This window comes from Leucopleurus acutus (genome assembly GCF_964270905.1).
Source record: "Leucopleurus acutus genome assembly, chromosome: 4".
NCBI classification, from domain to species: domain Eukaryota; kingdom Metazoa; phylum Chordata; class Mammalia; order Artiodactyla; family Delphinidae; genus Leucopleurus; species Leucopleurus acutus.
The window spans coordinates 1131497-1150738 of record NC_139146.1 but is presented as its reverse complement, the minus strand read 5'-3'; the positions used below and the strand labels follow the sequence as shown (position 1 = coordinate 1150738).

Below are 19242 nucleotides of genomic sequence, written 5' to 3'. Positions count from 1 at the left end.
TGAGAGCAGGGCTCCTCCCTGGGCGTGATGGGGGTCCAGCTTCAAACACGGGTGTCGGGTGTCGCACAGCCTGACCTTACCGTGCTCCGGCTGGTCCCCACCCACAGATCCCCGCCAGGTGTCAGCACCTGGACAGAGGCGCAGACCTGGAGCTACACCCGGACTCTGCGTGGATGCAGGTAGGCAGGTAGGCCAAACAAAACAGTGGGTATGTTGCACTTTTCACACTTCCGGTGACGGGATCTGCACATCCTTCAGCAACTTACTCTCCTCCTGGACGTGCAGTAAGTCTAGAGTTACGTGGCAGGACATGCCACCATCTGTCATTCCTTCCACAGCGTCTTGCAGTTCTGAACACTGTGCTGCCTCCTTGGGCACGAGGGCAAAACTCCTCAAGGGTAAATACCTTGCAGTGAAATTACAAGACAAAGAGAACGTGCATCTTCAGTTTCACTGGCTATTGCCAAATTTCTCTTGAAACTCGGCGTAAGGAATGGCCCTCTGCCAGCCTGCATGGGGACCCCACCGCGGCCTCGTCCCCTTGGCCACAGAGGCGCTGGGTGTAGGGAATGGCCCTCTGCCAGCCTGCATGGGGACCCCACCGCGGCCTCGTCCCCTTGGCCACAGAGGCGCTGGGTGTAGGGAATGGCCCTCTGCCAGCCTGCATGGGACCCCACCGCGGCCTCGTCCCCTTGGCCACAGAGGCGCTGGGTGTAGGGAATGGCCCTCTGCCAGCCTGCATGGGGTCCCCACCGCGGCCTCGTCCCCTTGGCCACAGAGGCGCTGGGCGTAGGGAATGGCCCTCTGCCAGCCTGCACGGGGGCCCCAACGCGGCCTCGTCCCCTTGGCCACAGAGGCGCTGGGTGTAGGGAATGGCCCTCTGCCAGCCTGCATGGGACCCCACCGCGGCCTCGTCCCCTTGGCCACAGAGGCGCTGGGCGTAGGGAATGGCCCTCTGCCAGCCTGCATGGGGTCCCCACCGCGGCCTCGTCTCCTTGGCCACAGAGGCGCTGGGCGTAGGGAATGGCCCTCTGCCAGCCTGCACGGGGGCCCCACCGCGGCCTCGTCCCCTTGGCCACAGAGGCGCTGGGTGTAGGGAATGGCCCTCTGCCAGCCTGCATGGGACCCCACCGCGGCCTCGTCTCCTTGGCCACAGAGGCGCTGGGCTTGTGCCCACTCGCCTCGCTATGGCCGCGACACGAGGTTCCCTGCTGTTCCCGGGCGCAGCAGCCTCTCTTTGTGAACTCACTGGCCATCCAGGTTCTTCTGTAAACTGTCCTTCTCAAAGCCTTTCCACTCTGCCCTTCAGGGTCGCTTGAGCTCTGCACATACAGCTTTCATCTCATTTTAACGCAGCTCCTTTATGATCAGTCTGCCTTAAGAAACCCTCCCCCACAAAGAGACAAAGCTCTTCTCCCGTGTTGGCCGAGCTCTGACCTCACCGGTGCGGTCCCAGTGCCTGTCCTGAGCAGCAGCCCACTCAGCTGGCCAGCAGTCCTCTCCCATCTGCCTCCACACGCTTGCGAGTCTGCTTCTGGGTTCTGCTCTGTGCAGTTTTCGGTAACAGAACTTCCTCTGTGTGGGGCAAGTCCTCCGGCTGAGCTCTCTTCAAACGTGGCTATGCTAGCGTCTACTTAAAAAGGCAGAGAAGTGCCTTTTGGGAGTTCTCCCAGGATGATACTGGATTTACAGTCTAGCAGAGGAGAGGTGACAACGCCGACCCCAGGACACCGCTCTGAACACCGTGCGCCTCCTATTTATCTCTGTTCAGGTCTGCTAAAATACCAGCCGTTTTTCTCCAAAGTTAGACGCATTCTGTCATATTTATCCCTTGGTACCTTATTTTGTTACTATCACAGACACCACATTTTTGGTGTTCCACTTCCTCTCTGTGTGTTGCTCTCATCTCTCCCGGTGCTGGGAACTCTTCCTGAGTCTCAAGGTCTCCTGTACACTCCCTTGAGTCTCCACATGGACCGCCTCCTTTACAGTCAGGCCTCTCTATTTTTTTCTCCTCTTACTGTACTGCCAGTACTTTCACTACAACATCTAATGTCAGTGGTGACAGAAGGGTATCCTGCCTTGTTCATGATTAGAGAGAGAATGCTCTACAGTTCCTTCAATACGTGTGATGCTTAAAGTTTCTGATAATCACCCTTCAGCAGATTAAAGGAAGTTCCCTTCTAATCCTGGCTTGCTGTGTGTGTATCAGAAAGCAATGACTTGGGACTTCCCTGGTGGCGCACTGGTTAAGAATCCACCTGCCAATGCAGGGGACAGGGGTTCGAGCCCTGGTCCAGGAAGATCCCACGTGCCGCGGAGCAACTAAGCCTGTGCGCCACAACTACTGAGCCCGCACTCTAGAGCCTGTGCTCCGCAACAGGAGAAGCCACCACAATGAGAAGCACGTGCACCGCAACGAAGGGTAGCCCCCGCTCGCTGCAACTAGAGAAAGCCCACGTGCAGCAACAAAGACCCAATGCAGCCAAAAATAAATAAATTCAAACAAACAAACAAACAATGACTTCTGGAGAATTCCCTGGTGGTCCAGTGGTTAGGACTCTGCACTCTCACTGCCAACGGCCCAGGTTCAATCCCTGGTTGCGGAACTAAGATCCCACAAGTTGCGTGGCTTTTCTCAAATGCCTTTTCTCCACCTACTGAGATGATCATTTAATGTGCGACAGCAAATCACAATAACAGATTTTCTAACATTACACCTGCCTTACATTCCTGAGAAAAGTCCCACCAACCCACTCACTTCAAGTAACAGTAAAGAACCAAAGATGGCAGCCTAATCCCTTTAGTTCCTTACAATGGAATCAAGCCTGGACAATGTCCAAAGAGACGGTTTATTCTATAAAAATGATTAAGAACGCTAGTCAAATGTCTTCGTCACTGACACGGTACTGCCCTTCAAACGCCATGGCGCCAGTGGCTGCGTGAGGTTCTGTAACCGCCTCCTGGAGAAGACGCTAGCCCAGGACCAGACGTCCAGGATAAGGCCGAGCTTCCAGCAACGAGCAGCCTGCCTCCCGCTGTCCCTGTGGGAGTATTTTCATAACCCGGCGTGCAAAGGTAAATATCGTTGCTCCCAAGAGTTAAAATGGCCGTTCCCTAACAACACTTGCTTATTAGATCTAAAATCGACAGAAGGCTCGCTACAGACTGTGCTGATAAGGCTGAGAAACAGGTGACTCTGCACTGCAAGGGACGTCCCTCAAATGCAGAAACTCCCCAGAATGAAAACACAACCACTCAGAAGCCATCACAACACCGACCTCGTCCCTGTGCTTTTGACAGAAGACCAGAAACTGGGACGCCGCATCGCCCTTCCTGCTTCTCGGAGTGGAGGCCATGGCCTTCTTCCTCCCTGGAGGAGACCCCACTCCTCGCTTGGGCTCGGCCTCTGCCATCTTTTGAGGAGTGTTTTTTCCTGTCCCCGGGTCACTGTCTTGGTTCTCAGCAGAGCAGGACAGCTGGGCTCTCCGCCTCCTCTTGACAGGAACGCCCTCTTCCCTCGTGGACTTCGGGCTGTCAGCAGCTTCTTCCCTGACTCCTGAGGACCCTACCATTTCTCCCAGAGACTCCACAGCAACGCCTGCCTCCTTGGCCACGTGGGGGTTGAGATGGAGCTGGTCCCCCACGTAAAGGAAGGTGAACTTGGCTTTCCTCTCCTCTACGGACATGCTTGCAGCTGCTTCTGCCTGAACGATGCCCATTGCCCACTGGGCCCTCAATTTCCCTGAAATAGGTTTCAACAGCTGAAAAGAGAACATAAGACATTGTAAGTTTCATTATATAAACATAAAAGTTAACCCACTTTAAAGAAGAATACTTTTAGAATTTCAGATAAATATAGAAATCAAAAACTACAAAAACCCATTAACTCGAAGGTTTTTGACAGAGTTCAGACCAGTAAAACTCTACTGTTTCTTTAAACTAGAAATCAATTCCAATTACATTTAACTAACACTCATATATAATATTATATACATGTTTATATATAGATATATATAAAGGAAAACAAAAATTATAAAACAAATTATCTCTGGGAGTCATCAAAGGAGTAAAAAGGACAACCTGTGTCTCTAAAGAAACCTGCCATACTGTATAACACAGCACACTTGGCAAAAGTAAACAGTGACAGACATAAGAAGCCGTTACAACATTTCAACCAACCACAGGTTCAAAACAAGATAAATAATTAAGAATAGAAATAAAAGTTTTGGTCTAGAATTATACTTAAGGAACGTCTATCACCTTAATTTTCTCAGCTTTCGTGGGTGCCTGCTTGGCACTTTCCTGGCATAAGTTTGCAAACTGTCCTTCTCCTTCAAAAGCTACAAGGCTCTTCTCAAATATCCAAGCTCTTTCTGGGGCATCACCAAAGAACTGTACGTGATACTGGCGTGCACTCTTTTTCTGACCTAGTTTTTAAAATAAAATGTTAGAACTTGAAAGTTGGAATTTGGGATGAAATTAGGCAAATCTATTAATAATTACTGATATAAAGTTAGGAGCTGCTTTGAAGTTGCTTTATTGGGTGCTGTTGGAATCCGTTAACCTCAAAATAAGTCCTGCTCTTTTTCTCCCCACCACACTCCACCCCAAAAGGGGAAACACATTTACGAGACTTAGATGAGGTTCAAGACCGACTGGGAAAGAATGCTGACCAGATTCACTCCTCATCCCCTCCCTTCCAAGAGCCACTGAAGAAGACCCCAAATAAATAAGACGAGAGAGGACAACAGCAAAAGGGGACCGGGCAGCAGTGAGGGGACACAGGCTACTGTTCACAGCCTGGGTTCAAATCCCAGCCCTCCCACATACCAGCTGGGTGGCCCTGGGCCGGCCACTCACTCACGGCGCTCAGAGGGGGAATAAGGGCATTGATGACCTCCCAGGGCAGCCATGAGGCCACAGAGTAACCCCTCACACGTGCACCGCTGTTACTCTTAGCAGGAAGAAGCAGCCACATCCTCAGTGCAGACAGAAGGAACCTGGTCCCCAAACCCAGAAGGAGGAGTGCCAGATTCGGCTGGGGTGGAGTGAGGTTGAAAACAGCTGGTTCAAAGGTCAGACCTCTGTGCCAAGGTGGGGAAGAAAGGCAGATCTCCACTGGGGAAATGCCAGTCCCTGTTCCCTCACACAGAGCACTGGCCACAAAATATCACAGGACGCTCCCAAGAGAAGCCGTGCACCAGAGGAAAAACCTCTCCACTGTGTCTTTTCTCCAAAAGTTGGAGCTTCCCCCAACTAAGTGACCACCAGCCAGCCAGACCCTGTAAGATAAGCTAACAGTCTCCCTACACACGGGCTGCAGGCAGCTGAGTGCAGCCCTCTCAGACACAAGCGCAGCGCCAAGGTCTGCCCCCGCAGGACCCAGAGAAGCCTCTAACATGAATGATTCCAAAACACACAGAAACAAACAGGCTCTGCAGGACCACAGACACTATGCCAGGAAGAGATGACACCTGACAGAGGGGAACTCTAGTTTGCTATGAGAAGAGGACAAAGACAAAGAAAGCGCTACGAGAAATTTTAAAATACAGTCATGGAAATAAAACTCAAGAAGAAAGCTTGGGGCTTCCCTGGTGGCAAAGTGGTTAAGAAGCCGCCTGCCAATGCAGGGGACATGGGTTCAAGCCCTGGTCCGGGAGGATCCCACATGCCGTGGAGCAACTAAGCCCGTGCGCCACAGCTACTGAGCCTGCGCTCTAGAGCCCACAAGCCACAACTACTGAGGCCGTGTGCCGCAACTACTGAGCCTGCACTCTAGAGCCCGTGTGCCACAACTACTGAAGCCCGTGTGCCTAGAGCCCGTGCACTGCAATGAAGAGTAGCCCCCGCTTGCCCCAACTAGAGAAAGCCCACGCACAGCAACAAAGACCCAGCGTAGCCAAAAATTAATTAATTAATTAATTGGAAAAAAGAAGAAAGCTTGGATGGAAAGTTAAGAATAAAATAAAATCCAAAAAAATTTAAAAAGTTAAGAAATCTCCCAGAAAGAAGAAAAAGATTAAAATGAAAAAATCTACTCTCATAAGAAACCCACAGGATCAATCCAGGAGGTATGATACCCAAATAACTGGCCTTCTAGAGAGAGAAACAGAGAAACTCATCAAAGAATTAACAACACAAGAGCACGTCTCAGAACTAAAACCCCCCCTAAGTGCCTCATCCAATGGGTGACCCACATCAGGGCACATCCTGTGACATTCAAGCTATTGGGGGAGGGGAAGAGAACAGCTTCCATGTTCATGAAATGAGAAACAGAATGGCAAGGTACTTCAAGAGCAACTCTGGATGCTAGAAGGAAATGGAGTAATACCTTCAAAATTCCGAGAAGAATTATTTTCAACATAAAATTCTACACCTAGCCAGATCATTAATTGAGTGGGAGGAGAGCGAAGCAGCACCCTCCGAACCACAGGAACTCAAATGTATCAATACCCACCATTTACACTTCCTTAGGATGCCAAAAATGTACTCCAACAAAAAAGGAAAACTGACCACGGAAGAGCACAATGTGGCACCATGGAAAACAGTGCATGTAACTCAGTAAAGCATCTTAAAGAAAGTCTAAGATTACTACTATGCAAAAGACAGAGTGCCAGTAATACAGAGTTAGGTAGGAGAAAGGGAGATTCTAGGAGAGAGCTCCAAGGGAAGAAAAGAGGAGAGGAAAGAATTCTTCCACACTGAAAGAAAATCTTGGCAGCAAGGAAACAGGTTAAAAAATGAGATCTGGGCTTCCCTGGTGGCGCAGTGGTTGAAAGTCCACCTGCCGATGCAGGGGACGCGGGTTCGTGCCCTGGTCCAGGAAGATCCCACATGCCACGGAGCAGCTGGGCCCGTGAGCCATGGCCGCTGAGCCTGCGCGTCCGCAGCCTGTGCTCCGCAACAGGAGGAGGCCACAACAGTGAGAGGCCCGCGTACCGCAAAAAAAAAAAAAAAGAGATCCAAGAAGCAGAAAAGGAAAATGGGAATCAAACATAGGTTTTCATTTTTTCCCCCAATCGGAAAAACTAACTACATAATAGGATGAGTTTTAAGGACAGAGAAATAAATACTTGAAAAAAATTAAAGCTGTATGGACAGCAAAGTATACAATTTCAAAAGAAAGGCAATAATTAACTCCAGGAAAAACAAAAGGTTGTACAAGAAAGAAAATGCAGTTAAAGAACACAGCTCAGTTTTTCACTGAATGATACTTACATAGTCAAAATTATGTGAACAACTAAGTTTGATGTAATAAAAACAGTGAGTTAATTATATGGGGAGGATGAAAGGGAAAGAAACAGGAAATGATTGAAGAGATTAATCTTCATCTTCCATAACAGAAAGTCAAAAGAAAACACCTAAATGATAAATCAAAAATAGTTCAAACTGGAAGAAAATGTTTACAGTTAAAAGTAATTCCTTCTGGGGAGGGAAGCGGACTATTTTTCACTATTAACCTCTCAGTACAATCTGACTTGTTTATAAGTGTATACACTTATTGGATTTTAAAACAGCTAAGATTCAAAAATATGTCGAGAGATTTGTGTCTGCTTCAATTATTTTAATACTTTGAAAGAATTTCCCTTGGTCATAAAAATGAATATAAATATATGTCATAGCATTTGCATAACGAAGAAAAATCTATTACAGTACCTATGATAAAATAATATGAACGCACATCATTTTTTAAAATAAATAGTTAATGACACAGAAAAAATGCTCCTTACATGTCAGCTGGAAAAAAAAGCAGAGGAGAACATGATAGGCTGATCCTAAGTTTATAAAATTAATTAAACGTTTCTGAAGTTCTTTCCTGCCTGGAAATTTGGTAACAAATGTAACCCAACTTTCTTGTATTTTTAAGGTTTTTTTTTTCTAATCCATATGAATTTTCTTTTGGTCCAAAATTGACAGGTGAATCTCTCATTTTCACCACCGTAATTAACCAACGGTCCCAGCACCATTTGTTAGTAACCCTTCCTTCCTGTGACTTCTGATGTTCATCAATCACTGTTGGTATGAAAACATTTATCACTGATGCCCCACCCACTCTCCCTTCTAAGAGAACGTGGCCTCCACCAATAGCCCAGGAACCTAATTTTGTACTATGTTCGTTTCCTCCCCATCACGGCACATTAGACGCAAGGTGGCCCCTGACCCCCTGGGCTAGACTGAGCCAGAGTCTCTGTCCAGATTCTGTGGGGCCTTTGAGTTGACAACAGCCATTCATGCATGCAGAATGGACCCCACAAAGAGATAAGGCTGCCTCAGCGCTGCAGATACAGAGAGGAAGAGAAGCCACAACGATGCAGACGAGGCCAGGTGTCTACAGAAGCAAGGGACAAAATCACAAAGGACAAAAGGCCACAGAATTCCACAGGAAACAAAGAACAAGGATCACCGCCTGAGTTTCCTGGTTCAGTCCCTGGGGGTCCAGAGCCCCCAAAGTAGGTAAAGCAGAAACTGACAAAATTTCAAGTAGAAAAAGGCACATCCATTATCCCAGTGGGAGATCTTAACACACCTCTCTTCCTAGCCACAGAACAAGCAAAGAGGAAAAAGTCCTATTACAGTGTCTAATAATCCAGAACATGAGAAAGTCAGGGTACCTACAATATTTTTAGAAAATGCTGGGATTTAGAAAAAAAGCAATGAGGGTTCCTTTCCATAACACAGAAAAGGTGAAAACAAAAATCTCCACAACAGAAGATAATTTGACTCGATACCCTGGTAAGAGAAGACGAGTAGGACCCAGGTGCACCAGGGAGATGGTGGCGTTCCCAGCTGCAAAAGAATCCAGTCTTCTTCACAGTATAATACCCAAAACACACATTTATCTTGTTTCCAGCTTAAGGGGTTAGGCCTCAAAGCTGCTGGTTAATCCATCTAGATGCCCTGGGAGACGGTCACCAAGACAAGTTCTGCTGCTACAAATCACGAAAATGCTATCAGATTTTCAAAGGAAACCTGAACTCTCCAAAGAGCTGTGCTCTCTTCTGCATGTAGACTATACTTCAATTTTTAAAGCTTAAGTGCATTACTGCTGATGCAGATTCAAGTAATCCCAAGTATGATAAATAAAAAGAAGTACACATACACAAAAAGAAAAAAAGAAAATCGGGGGTGGGAATCAGGGGTAGGGTGAGGGAGTTCCATCTTACAGGGAAAAGAAAGTTCCTGCTTCCCAAGACCCCCCGCTCAGCCAGCCCCATGCCAAAAGCCGACCCTCCGCCATAGCCCCGCCCTTCCCCTGCAAGGACGCCTAGCCCCTCAGGCACGCCCAGCACGGGGTGCTGCACAGGGAGCTGGGCTCAGCACTGCCAGGAGACCTGCCTCACACCCCAGTGCCTCTCTGTCTCCCATGGCCTTGGACACAACCAGAGCCCAGACCCGAGCTTCCATACACCACTCTCTACTAAAAGGACCCAGGGGGCTTCCCTGGTGGCACAGTGGTTGAGTCCGCCTGCCGATGCAGGGGACACAGGTTCATGCCCCGGTCCAGGAAGATCCCACATGCCGTGGAGCGGCTGGGCCCGTGAGCCATGGGCGCTGAGCCTGCGCGTCCAGAGCCTGTGCTCCTCAACGGGGGAGAGGCCACAACAGTGAGAGGCCCAAGTACTGCAAAAAAAAAAAAAGAACCCAGGTTTCTTCTCAGAAACAGCTGGTTCCAGGACTGGGGCAAAGAAAGTTCAAAATGAGCCCGGAGTGTATTTAGTTGGGCGACACGTAAGGAAGTGCTCCAAGACGGATGGAGACGTGTCAGAAGGACATGGCTGAAAGGGACTTCATGGGCTCCCACCGGCCAAATCTGGGACGATTTGCACATTAAAAAGAGTGAAGACTGTAATACATAAGTAATTTTTTAGGAGGGAGTTCACCTTCACAGAAAAACGCCAGCCCCTTAACCATGAAACGCATGGTAAAAATGAAGAGCTAGCATTCAATAAGCCGATGGATCCTCAGGGAGGATTAAAACCACAGAGCAAGTAAGGCTATCAGGGAGCCCGGTCCCAAGCACGGCCACTGATGATTCACCAATGACAAGCGGGGCCGTGCCTTCCCACTGGAGAGCTCTTGGCCACCACCTCCTGGGCAGGCACCAGCTGCACGTGTCCTTCCGCCACCCCCAGGTTCTCACGGGTTCCTCTGACCCTTTGTTTTTCAAAGGTCATCTGAATCCCCTTCCAGCTGCAAGGCCTGCATCCTGGCTCTCTCCCTACTGAGCTGCTTTGCAAATGCACATCGTCAGTCTTCAGAAGTTGATCTGTGATTACGGAGGCTGTGCCTCCCGGCAACCCAAAACCATGCCTAGAGAAGCGCACTGTTGGGCTGCACCCCTCCTTCCAAGTTTGGGCACCTTCCCACAACAACTCCTGCCTGGCCGTGCGCCCTGAGTCTGATCACGAGACCAGAGCAGCCTGAGAGAGTGGGGCTGCTCGAGACCGCAGAGGCTGGGAAGGGCACCCTGATTCAGCCTCAGGGTGAACACAAGAGCAGGGGTGCACCCTGGGACCCCTGAAGCCCTGTGGCAGGGACTCCCTGATGCTGGCAAGCTGAGGATGCTAAATGCCCTCCACTGAGTCAGAGCCAAAGCCAGCCCACAGGCTCCTCTCCAGCCACCGCCTTCCTGCAGAGTGCATGCGCACGCCTGGGCCTCGGGGCAGGGTCCAACCACCCAGGGGGCGGGAGGCCTGGCGCCTGGGGCTGAGGAGAGGTCCTCTTCATCCCGAACCTGCACCCCCTCAAGCCTGTTTGCCAGGGAGCCACCAGTGTACCCCACTCCCAGCAGCGCTGCCCCGGCGAGAGCTCAGGCCTCCATCCAGAGGCCAAGAGAGGCCACGCACTCACGCTGAGGCCATGCAAGGCCAGCCCACAGCTCCAGCCACCCGCGCTTCTGGGGGGCACAGGTCACTTGGGCACCAACTTGGTCACCTCCAGCTCTGTGTCACCACCTCTCACCTCCCTCAGACCAAATTCAAACTGTAGAGCAACTCTTCAGGAGAATCTCAAAACCACCTCATTTGAGGGTTTTTTCCCCTCCAAAAACACATGAGTTTTTATGTTTCATGAACTGTCCAATTATTATTTAAATTAGCATCTGCTCTAATCAATAACATACATTCTTAATATGTTCTTAACTGTTCTGTGTACTGATTTACGTCCCCAAGTTTCATGACACCAAAAAGATGGTCATTTCTAGTTTTTTTCCTTCTTCCCACAGACCTAATAAAATAAACTGGGACTTTTTTTAAACTAAAACTTAGTATAAAATACTAATTCTGAAAATCATGCTGAAGCAGTGGCTGTATATCTAAGTAATAATAAATTATTTATCATAAAACCTGAAAAGCGATAAAAGGCAAAGACTGCTTTCTCTTTTAATACTAATTCAATCAGATAAAGTACGTATCTAATTTGGATATAAAAAGAAAAGGCAATGTGTCACGTGTGAATCACTAACTTTAGGCAAAGTTGCAAAATGAACCACAAAAAACTTAACAACCCACCCCACCCCCACCTCCAAGCCGATTCAAACCTTGTTGTATGAATGGCCACTAAGCACATGAAAAGATGCTCAACATCACTGATCACTAGGGAAATGCAAGTCGAAACCACAGGCAGCAGCAGATAGAAAGTAGAGTGGTGGCTGCCAGGGGCTGGGGAGGGGGCACTGAGGACCTGCTACTTAACAGGGACAGAGTTTCAGATTTACAGGATGAAAAGAACTTTGGGGATGCATGGTGGTGACGGCTGCACAACAATGTGAATGTATTTCATCCCACTCAACTGTGCACTTAAAAATGGTTAAGATGGTACGTTTTATGTTTGTGTATTTTAATAAAATAAAAAAGAGAAAAAAAGAACCACAGTAGGGCTGTTTAAGGAAGAGTAATAAAGAAGTTTGGAGATGAAAACAATTAAGTGCAGAAGATAAAGATGGAAAAACAGCCCCCCAAACGCAATACCTTTCAGTTTGGTGTAGCTGTGCAGGAGCGGATCGTCGGAGACCATGCATGGCCACCAGGGGTAACCGGACACCTTGGACCACACCAAATCCCCGACGCTGTACTTCAACAGCTGGTCTTTGTCTCTGCTGCTATTTGGACAGGATTCTTTCTTAGCTGGAATCTGAAAATGAATAACAACAAAAGATACATCTAGTACCTACCCCTAAATCCAGCCTCCTATCCATAGAAGACCAAGGATTAGTCAGACAAGAGATTCAACACACACACACATACACACACACACACACACACACACACCCCTAAAAAGAAGCATGCTTTCCCTCACTGTTTTTCAGGTAACAGCCCTGATATCACTTCATCAAAATCGTTCGTCTCTTGCCCTCAGCTAAAGGTCAGCAAGTGCCTAGCACACTGCAGGTGCACAGCATGCCTGCAGCTAAAGGACTGCAGGTGCACAACATTACGAGCATCTCCACATAAATCTATTTCCTTGGCCTGGTGGGTGATCGTTAATGGAGCTTATTCGCAGGTCGGAGAAGAACCATCATGGAATTCATACCCTGACCCTCCCGCCCCTTCTGAGCCCTCGTCTGACAGTTAACCTGCTGGAGAGAGGACCCGGGGTGGCGAGGACACGGAGGCCTGGCAGCAAGTCTCAGCCCCACCACCCACCATCCAAGGCCTGGGGCTCTTGGAGTCTCGGTCTCTCCGTCTTAGAGCCCAGGCCAATTAGGAGGCTGAAGGCTGGCAAGAACAACCTCCTCTCCAGGAGGATGAGCCCAGTCAGCACGGCCCCAGGCCTCCCTCTAAGACCGCCACCTACTTGAGCAAATCGCTGAACTTCTTTGGGCCTCAGTTCCCACATCTGTAAACCGAGGAGAACCCCGGTTGTTACACACATCAGGTGGTGACGGCTGACACAGAGCTGTCACATTACACGCTTTTGTATATGTGCTGCCAAAGCGAGCACTCCTTACACGTTTTTGAAAAAATGCTGGCTCTCACGTTATTCCACAACATCCCAGTTTTACACTGACGGTGTCATCAAAGCCACGTGACAACCCTATCAGGACAAGTATAATATTATCGTCCCCACCCTGAAGAGTCAAATGAGACTCTAAGAGTCAAAATCAGGTGATTTACCCAGGTTTTACCAAAACCAAGTGGCAGAGAGCTAGGGATAACTTGCACCAGCCTCTTCCCCCATAAAAGAGTGAGGTTCCCTACACCGTGGGTGCTTCAGAAAAACCATTGTATCAGCCCAGGTCACTCAACTAGGCTTTTAAATAATTCACCGTTATGCTTACATTAGAGCCCTTGAGCAGTCAAAAGACATTTTTTTAAACCCTCAAAGTTCTTCGTTATTTTAACTATTTCAGGGAAATTTTGGTCCTTTCCCTTCCCACCTGTGGGATTGTAACCAAGATTCCTCAACTATAATGTTACACTAATTATTCCAACCTTAGTGATGATACAACCCGAACTGGTCTCGAGTCCCCTCTCCCCACTCCTGCAAGTGGGCCAGGAGCTTTGGCTGACCAGTGAGCACAGGACGTGTTCCAGACCCTGTTAATCTAGACCATCAGCCCCTCGGTGAACAAGGGCGGCTACAGAGCCCTCCCCAGTTCCTTCTGCCAAGGTCAAGGTTCCCGAGTGTCATTTAAGACTTGGTGGCATAAACCACCACGTCTGTCGTCCTACGTTAGGGGGTCTCCACCCCGGCCTCTGATGAGTGAACACTCATTCACGCGCACTCAAGAGATGCACTCTGTCCTGGAACCAAGAACGTGAAGGCCTGAGGCACAGCCCCAGCCCTCAAGGCAGCGGCCCATCTGCAGGGCCACCGGGGGAGGAGACCTGGGAGTGACGGTGAACCACGGGGCGGGAAGGTAGGAGCACACCTGCACAGCGCGGCCCGCTCCCCTCCTCGGACAGCACAGACTGAGGAGGCCCCCACTCGATCCCCATGCTCCTCTGCCAACCAGATTCAGGCTAAAGGGCATCGCTGGAGAGGAGATCCATGAAGACAGGACAGCCTGAAGGCCAAGGGCTTGGGAACGGGCCAGGCCTGGGGTCAGACACTCATTTCATCTTTTTTTTTTTTTTTTTTAATTAAAGTTTTTGTTTTTGGATGTGGACCATTTTCTGAAGTCTTTATTGAATTTGTTACACTAATGCTTCTGACTTCTTTTTATGGTTTGGTTTTTCGGCCCTGAGGCATGTGGGATCTTAGCTCCCCAACCAGGGATCGACCCCGAACTCCCAGCATTGGAAGGCAAAGTCTTGACCACTGGACCACCAGGGAAGTCCCCTTGTTTACTCTTTATGCTTAATCTCTAGGCCTCAGCACTGCTCGGCAGGCTGCTGTGAGTGTCTGCCGTTGCCACAGCCAGGGGCCCGAGCTACAGAGCAGGCCTCGGGGGGCTGAGCCCACCTCCTCCCGCCCCCCGTGCACCATGCATCCTTCGGGGCCCCCCTGTGCCGGGAGCTGGGGCCGCCCTCTACCCCGGCCAGCCAGAACTCCTCACTTGCAGATACCTTTTCGGCCGAGGGGCTCGAGGCCCGGGACGCCAGGGCCGCCTCGGCGAGGCCCCGCCCCAGCAGCAGCTTCGCACTCCTCTTCCTGGTCCGCCGCGCTTTGCTCGCTGGTCTCTGTCCATCGTCTTCCGACTGGGACACGGTGGCAGCACCATCGCCACATATGGAGGACTCAAAGAGAGGTTTCCCGTTCATGTATGTTTTGGTGATTTTCAGCTTGATCTCTGGAGAGCCATTTTTGACAGGGGTAGTGTCAGGTGGTGTCCCAAGTCCCTTCATTTCCTGGGACTCCAAACGCAATTTGGCATCATGAGCACCGGGGTCTCCATTAAAGACGCGGGAGGTGAGGTCTTTCAGCCTCTCGGCTGGGATAAAAGGAAGAGCGTCGTGGCCATTGAACTTCTGCACAACTCCCTCCTGCAGACCGGCGGAGAGCTGGGCTTTGCTCAGAAACACGGAGCACTCACGACTCACTTCACAGCTCGGAGTCTTTCCGTTCGTGTTGCCAAGGATCTCCGGTGCCTGCTTCATCTTCACGCACTTTACAACCTTCGGAACAGAAAGAGGACTTTTTTTGATGCTGAATTCCATTCAGCCTAGATGCCTCCGTTCTTAGAACACTGCAGCATTAGAAAAAGAGAAAGAAAAGAAAGCTATTACATTTCAAACCTAAGATGAGTGCGCCAGTGAAGCTCTCTACCAGTCTGTAGAGTTGGGGGGGCTGAGGCAATTTATGATGGTTCCTATAATGACTTAGGTCACACGAGACAGTTCTAATATCACAAAAATGACAGGAATCACAGTGATAAAGTGAAAGGAACAGGACTAGTTTCTAACGAGAGTCAAGCAGGGACTGCCACTAACGAGCTGTGTGGCCGTGCCCCCCTTGACCTCAGCCCTCGGAAGCGGAGGTCGCCCCCTGCCCCCTGTCGCGAGGGCAGCGCCCGAGGTGGCCAGCACAAAGCCAGGCCCGGGCAAAGGACAAAAGGGAAGCACCTGAGACACAGCTGAAGAGGACTCCAGGCAGGGGTTCGGGACATACCCGCGATTACCGGTAGGCAAAGCTTCAGCCCCGATGGCCGGGGAAGGTGAGAGCTGGACCTCTACCGCCCCCCGCCACTCCCCACCCAGGCCCAAGTTAACAGCGGTGACAAGCAGCAGGGCAGCAACATCAAGTGGAGTCAGCTCTCCGGGACTGCGCTAGTCGGGCAGCAGGGCCAGGCCATAGCGCACCACCCACAGTGCCCTCCACGGGATGGCCGCCCGAGGTCCACATGCAGAGGGGTCTCCTCCCCACACAGCCGCAGTCCCTCGTTGGGGACGCCCCACGAAGGCGGCTCGGAACAGGGTACTGGCAGGCGCCCACTCCGCTGGGAAGACGTCCCAAGAGTGCACCACGGCCCCAAGGGGGCCAACAGTGAGAGAGCAGGGAGAAGTGGGGCGCCTGGACCGGGAGCCCAAGGATGTAGGTGCTCAGCCACTGTCACTGCCTGGGGGCCGCTGGCTACACCCCCTGGGGAGGGGCCAAGGATGCAGCCCGGGACAACCCTCCCAAGAGAGCCTCGGTGGAAAGGGCCCAGTCTCCGAGGACGCCAGGCCGGGGCAGGAGCCAGGCAGTGGTGGAGGGTTGGCCCCGGACACCTGGAGCACCGGGCACACACCAGAGCATTCGGTGTGCCCCACACGGTGTTTTTTTCAGGTAAATCCGAGTGGGTTCCCAGTCCCGCTTGCATCAGACCAACAGGACAAAAAGAGAAGACAATGACCTAAAGGCACTGGAGACAGCCCAGAGCAGGGGGCGTGGGGGCGGCTCGGGAACGCACCCAGCAGGCCCGGCACCGGGTGAACAGGGAAAGGAGAGCCTTCGAGGGGGGCCCCCGCGCACCACAGACTCCCCACCGAACCCTGGAGTCCACACAGCCCAGCTTACAAGACAGCTGAAGCGAGACAGAAACAAACCGCAACCCCACTCTGAGGATAAGAAGCAGACTTCCAGGGCTGGCCAGTGGTTAGGACTCCGCGCTCTCACTGCCGGGCCTGGGTTCAACCCCTGGCCCAGGAACTAAGATCCCGCAAGCCCCACAGCAAGGCCAAAAAAAAAAAAAAAGTATCAAAACCACAACGAAATGCCACCTCACACACACCCCTGAGGACGACTACCTACTACAAAAACAGAAAACAGGGCTTCCCTGGTGGCGCAGTGGCTGAGGGTCCGCCTGCCGATGCAGGGGACACGGGTCCGTGCCCCGGTCCGGGAAGATCCCACATGCCGTGGAGCGGCTGGGCCCATGAGCCATGGCCGCTGAGCCTGTGTGTCCGGAGCCTGTGCTCCACAACGCGAGAGGCCACAGCGGTGAGAGGCCCGTGTACCACACACACACACAAAAAAACAGAAAACGGGTTGGCGAGGATGTGGAGGAATTGGAAACTTCGTGCACGTGGGTGGGAATGTAAAATGGTGTGGCTGCTGGAAAATAGCGGGGGGGGGGGTTCCCCAAAGAATCAAAAGGACCCAGCAGTTCCATTCTGGATACACACCCCAAAGAACTGAAAGCAGCGACTCACAGAGGTATCTGTACCCAATGTTCACAGCAGCATGTTCACAACAGGCAAAAGGTGGAATCCACACAGTGGAATACGATTCAGCCTTAAAAACGAAGGAGATCTGACACCTGCTATGACATGGATGAACCTTGAGGACGTTACAGCGAGTGCAATAAGCCACTCACAAAATACTGTAAGCCTGCACTGTTATGAGCAGTCAAATCCATAAAGACAGAAAGTAGGATGGGGGGCACCAGGATCTGGGGGAGGGGAGAACAGGGAGGTGTTGTTTTAATGGGGGCAACGTTCCAGATTCGCAAGACGAAAAGAGTTCTGGTGATGGCTGCAACAGCGTGCATGTACTTAATACCACTGAACTTCACACTTAAAAATGGTTAAGATGGTAAATGTTACGTGTATTTTAACACAACTGAAAATAAAAGACCACTCTTAAGAACATAACGAAATAAAGAGTGTCTACAGCACATCTTTCACATTACCCAGGAATTACTAAATATATGATGAAACAGAGAAGCAGCAGAAACCAACCCCGAGACGGCCCAAATACTGACGTTCAGCAGGATTTCAAAGCGTCTATTATAACCATGCTCAAGGACATGAAGGAAAGTGTACTCATAAAATAATAAACTGGAAATGGCAACAGAGAAACAAAAACTATGAAAAAGAGTCAAGTGGAAATTCTGTATCTGAAATTTAAAAAAATAAATCATTGCATGGCCTTAAAAGCGTATTAGATATGAGTCAGGAAACTTGAAAATAGATCAGTAAAAATTATCTAAAAAACAGAGTAAAAATTATTAAAAATAAAAAGAAAGAAAAGAAACTGAGCCTCAATGATCTATAGACCAGCATCAAAAGATCTATAGACCAGAATCAAAAGGTCTGGGTTCCCACTCCCACCCAGAAGGAAAGGCGAGAAACAATGACACAGAAAAAATATCTGGGGCGCTTCCCAGGTGGTGCAGTGCTTAAGAATCCGCCTGCCAACGCAGTGGGTGCAGGTTCAAGCCCTGGTCAGGGAACTAAGATCCCACATCCCACATGCCACGGAGCAACTAAGTCCGCCCGCCGCAACTACAGAGCCCACGCACTCTGGAGCCCACACGCCGCAACCTGAGAGAAGCCTGCATGCTGCAACAAAAGATCCCGCACGCCACAACTAAGACCCAATGCAGCCAAAAATAATATAGAAAATAAATAAAATAAATATTCCTTTTTTTTTTTTTTTTTTGCGGTACGCAGGCCTGTCACTGCTGTGGCCTCTCCCGTTGCGGAGCACAGGCTCTGGACGTGCAGGCTCAGCGGCCATGGCTCACGGGCCCAGCCGCTCCGCGGCATGTGGGATCTTCCTGGACCGGGGCACGAACCCGCGCCCCCTGCATCAGCAGGCGGACTCTCGACCACTGCGCCACAAGAGAAGCCCCAAATAAATATTCTTTTTAAAGTCAGTCATTTAAAAGAAAAAAAGAAAAAATATTTGGGAAAAAATAACCAGAAAAACTTCCCAAATTCAGTGAGACATCAATTTACAGGTTCAAGAAGCTCAGCAAATCTCAAGCAGGATGTATATAAAAGAAGCTACACCAGGTGCACATCAGCTGAAATGCCTAGAAACCGAGATGAAGAGAAACCCTGGAAAGCAGTCAGAGGCAAAAAGACCCGGTACATACAGAACAGTGGTGTGGATGATTACTTACTTCTCATGAGAAACAGAAGCCAGATATGATCTGAGTAATGGGGAAAAAACAACTGTCCAACCGGAATTTGATATCCAGAAAAAATATCCTTCAGAAGTGATGACAAAATACATTTTAAGAGAAATACAAACTAAGAAATTGTTGCCATCAGATCTTCACTAGGAGAAATGCTAAAGGAAGTTCTTCAGGTTGAAGAGAAATGACACCAGACTGAAACTGGGATCTTTAGGAAGAAATCAAGGGCACCAGAAATGGTGAATGTATGAGCAAATATAAAAGACTATTTGTTCCTCTTAGTTTCTTTAAAATTCAAATAATTAAAGCAAAATATACAACACTGGAGTTATAACTTAATAGATGTAATACATATGACAACTGGAGCATGGGGAAGGGAGTAAATCAATCTAGACAGTTGCAAGATTCTTGTATTTTGTACCCAGTGGTATATTAACTCTAAGTAGCCTGTG

At 49.9% G+C, this 19242-nt stretch overlaps 1 protein-coding gene across 1 annotated transcript in view; it reads right to left on the bottom strand.

The window, feature by feature from the left end:
* NSD2 (nuclear receptor binding SET domain protein 2) overlaps positions 1–19242 on the bottom strand; it is a 73710-nt gene that overhangs the window by 35191 nt on the left and 19277 nt on the right. Inside the window, exons 2-5 of the mRNA XM_082838354.1 lie at positions 14514–15133; positions 11973–12135; positions 4264–4430; positions 3282–3764 (exon numbers count right to left, since the gene is read on the bottom strand). Coding sequence (XP_082694480.1) covers positions 3282–3764; positions 4264–4430; positions 11973–12135; positions 14514–15104 — 1404 coding nt within the window. The 5' untranslated portion in view covers positions 15105–15133. The remainder of the gene's footprint in view (positions 1–3281; positions 3765–4263; positions 4431–11972; positions 12136–14513; positions 15134–19242) is intronic.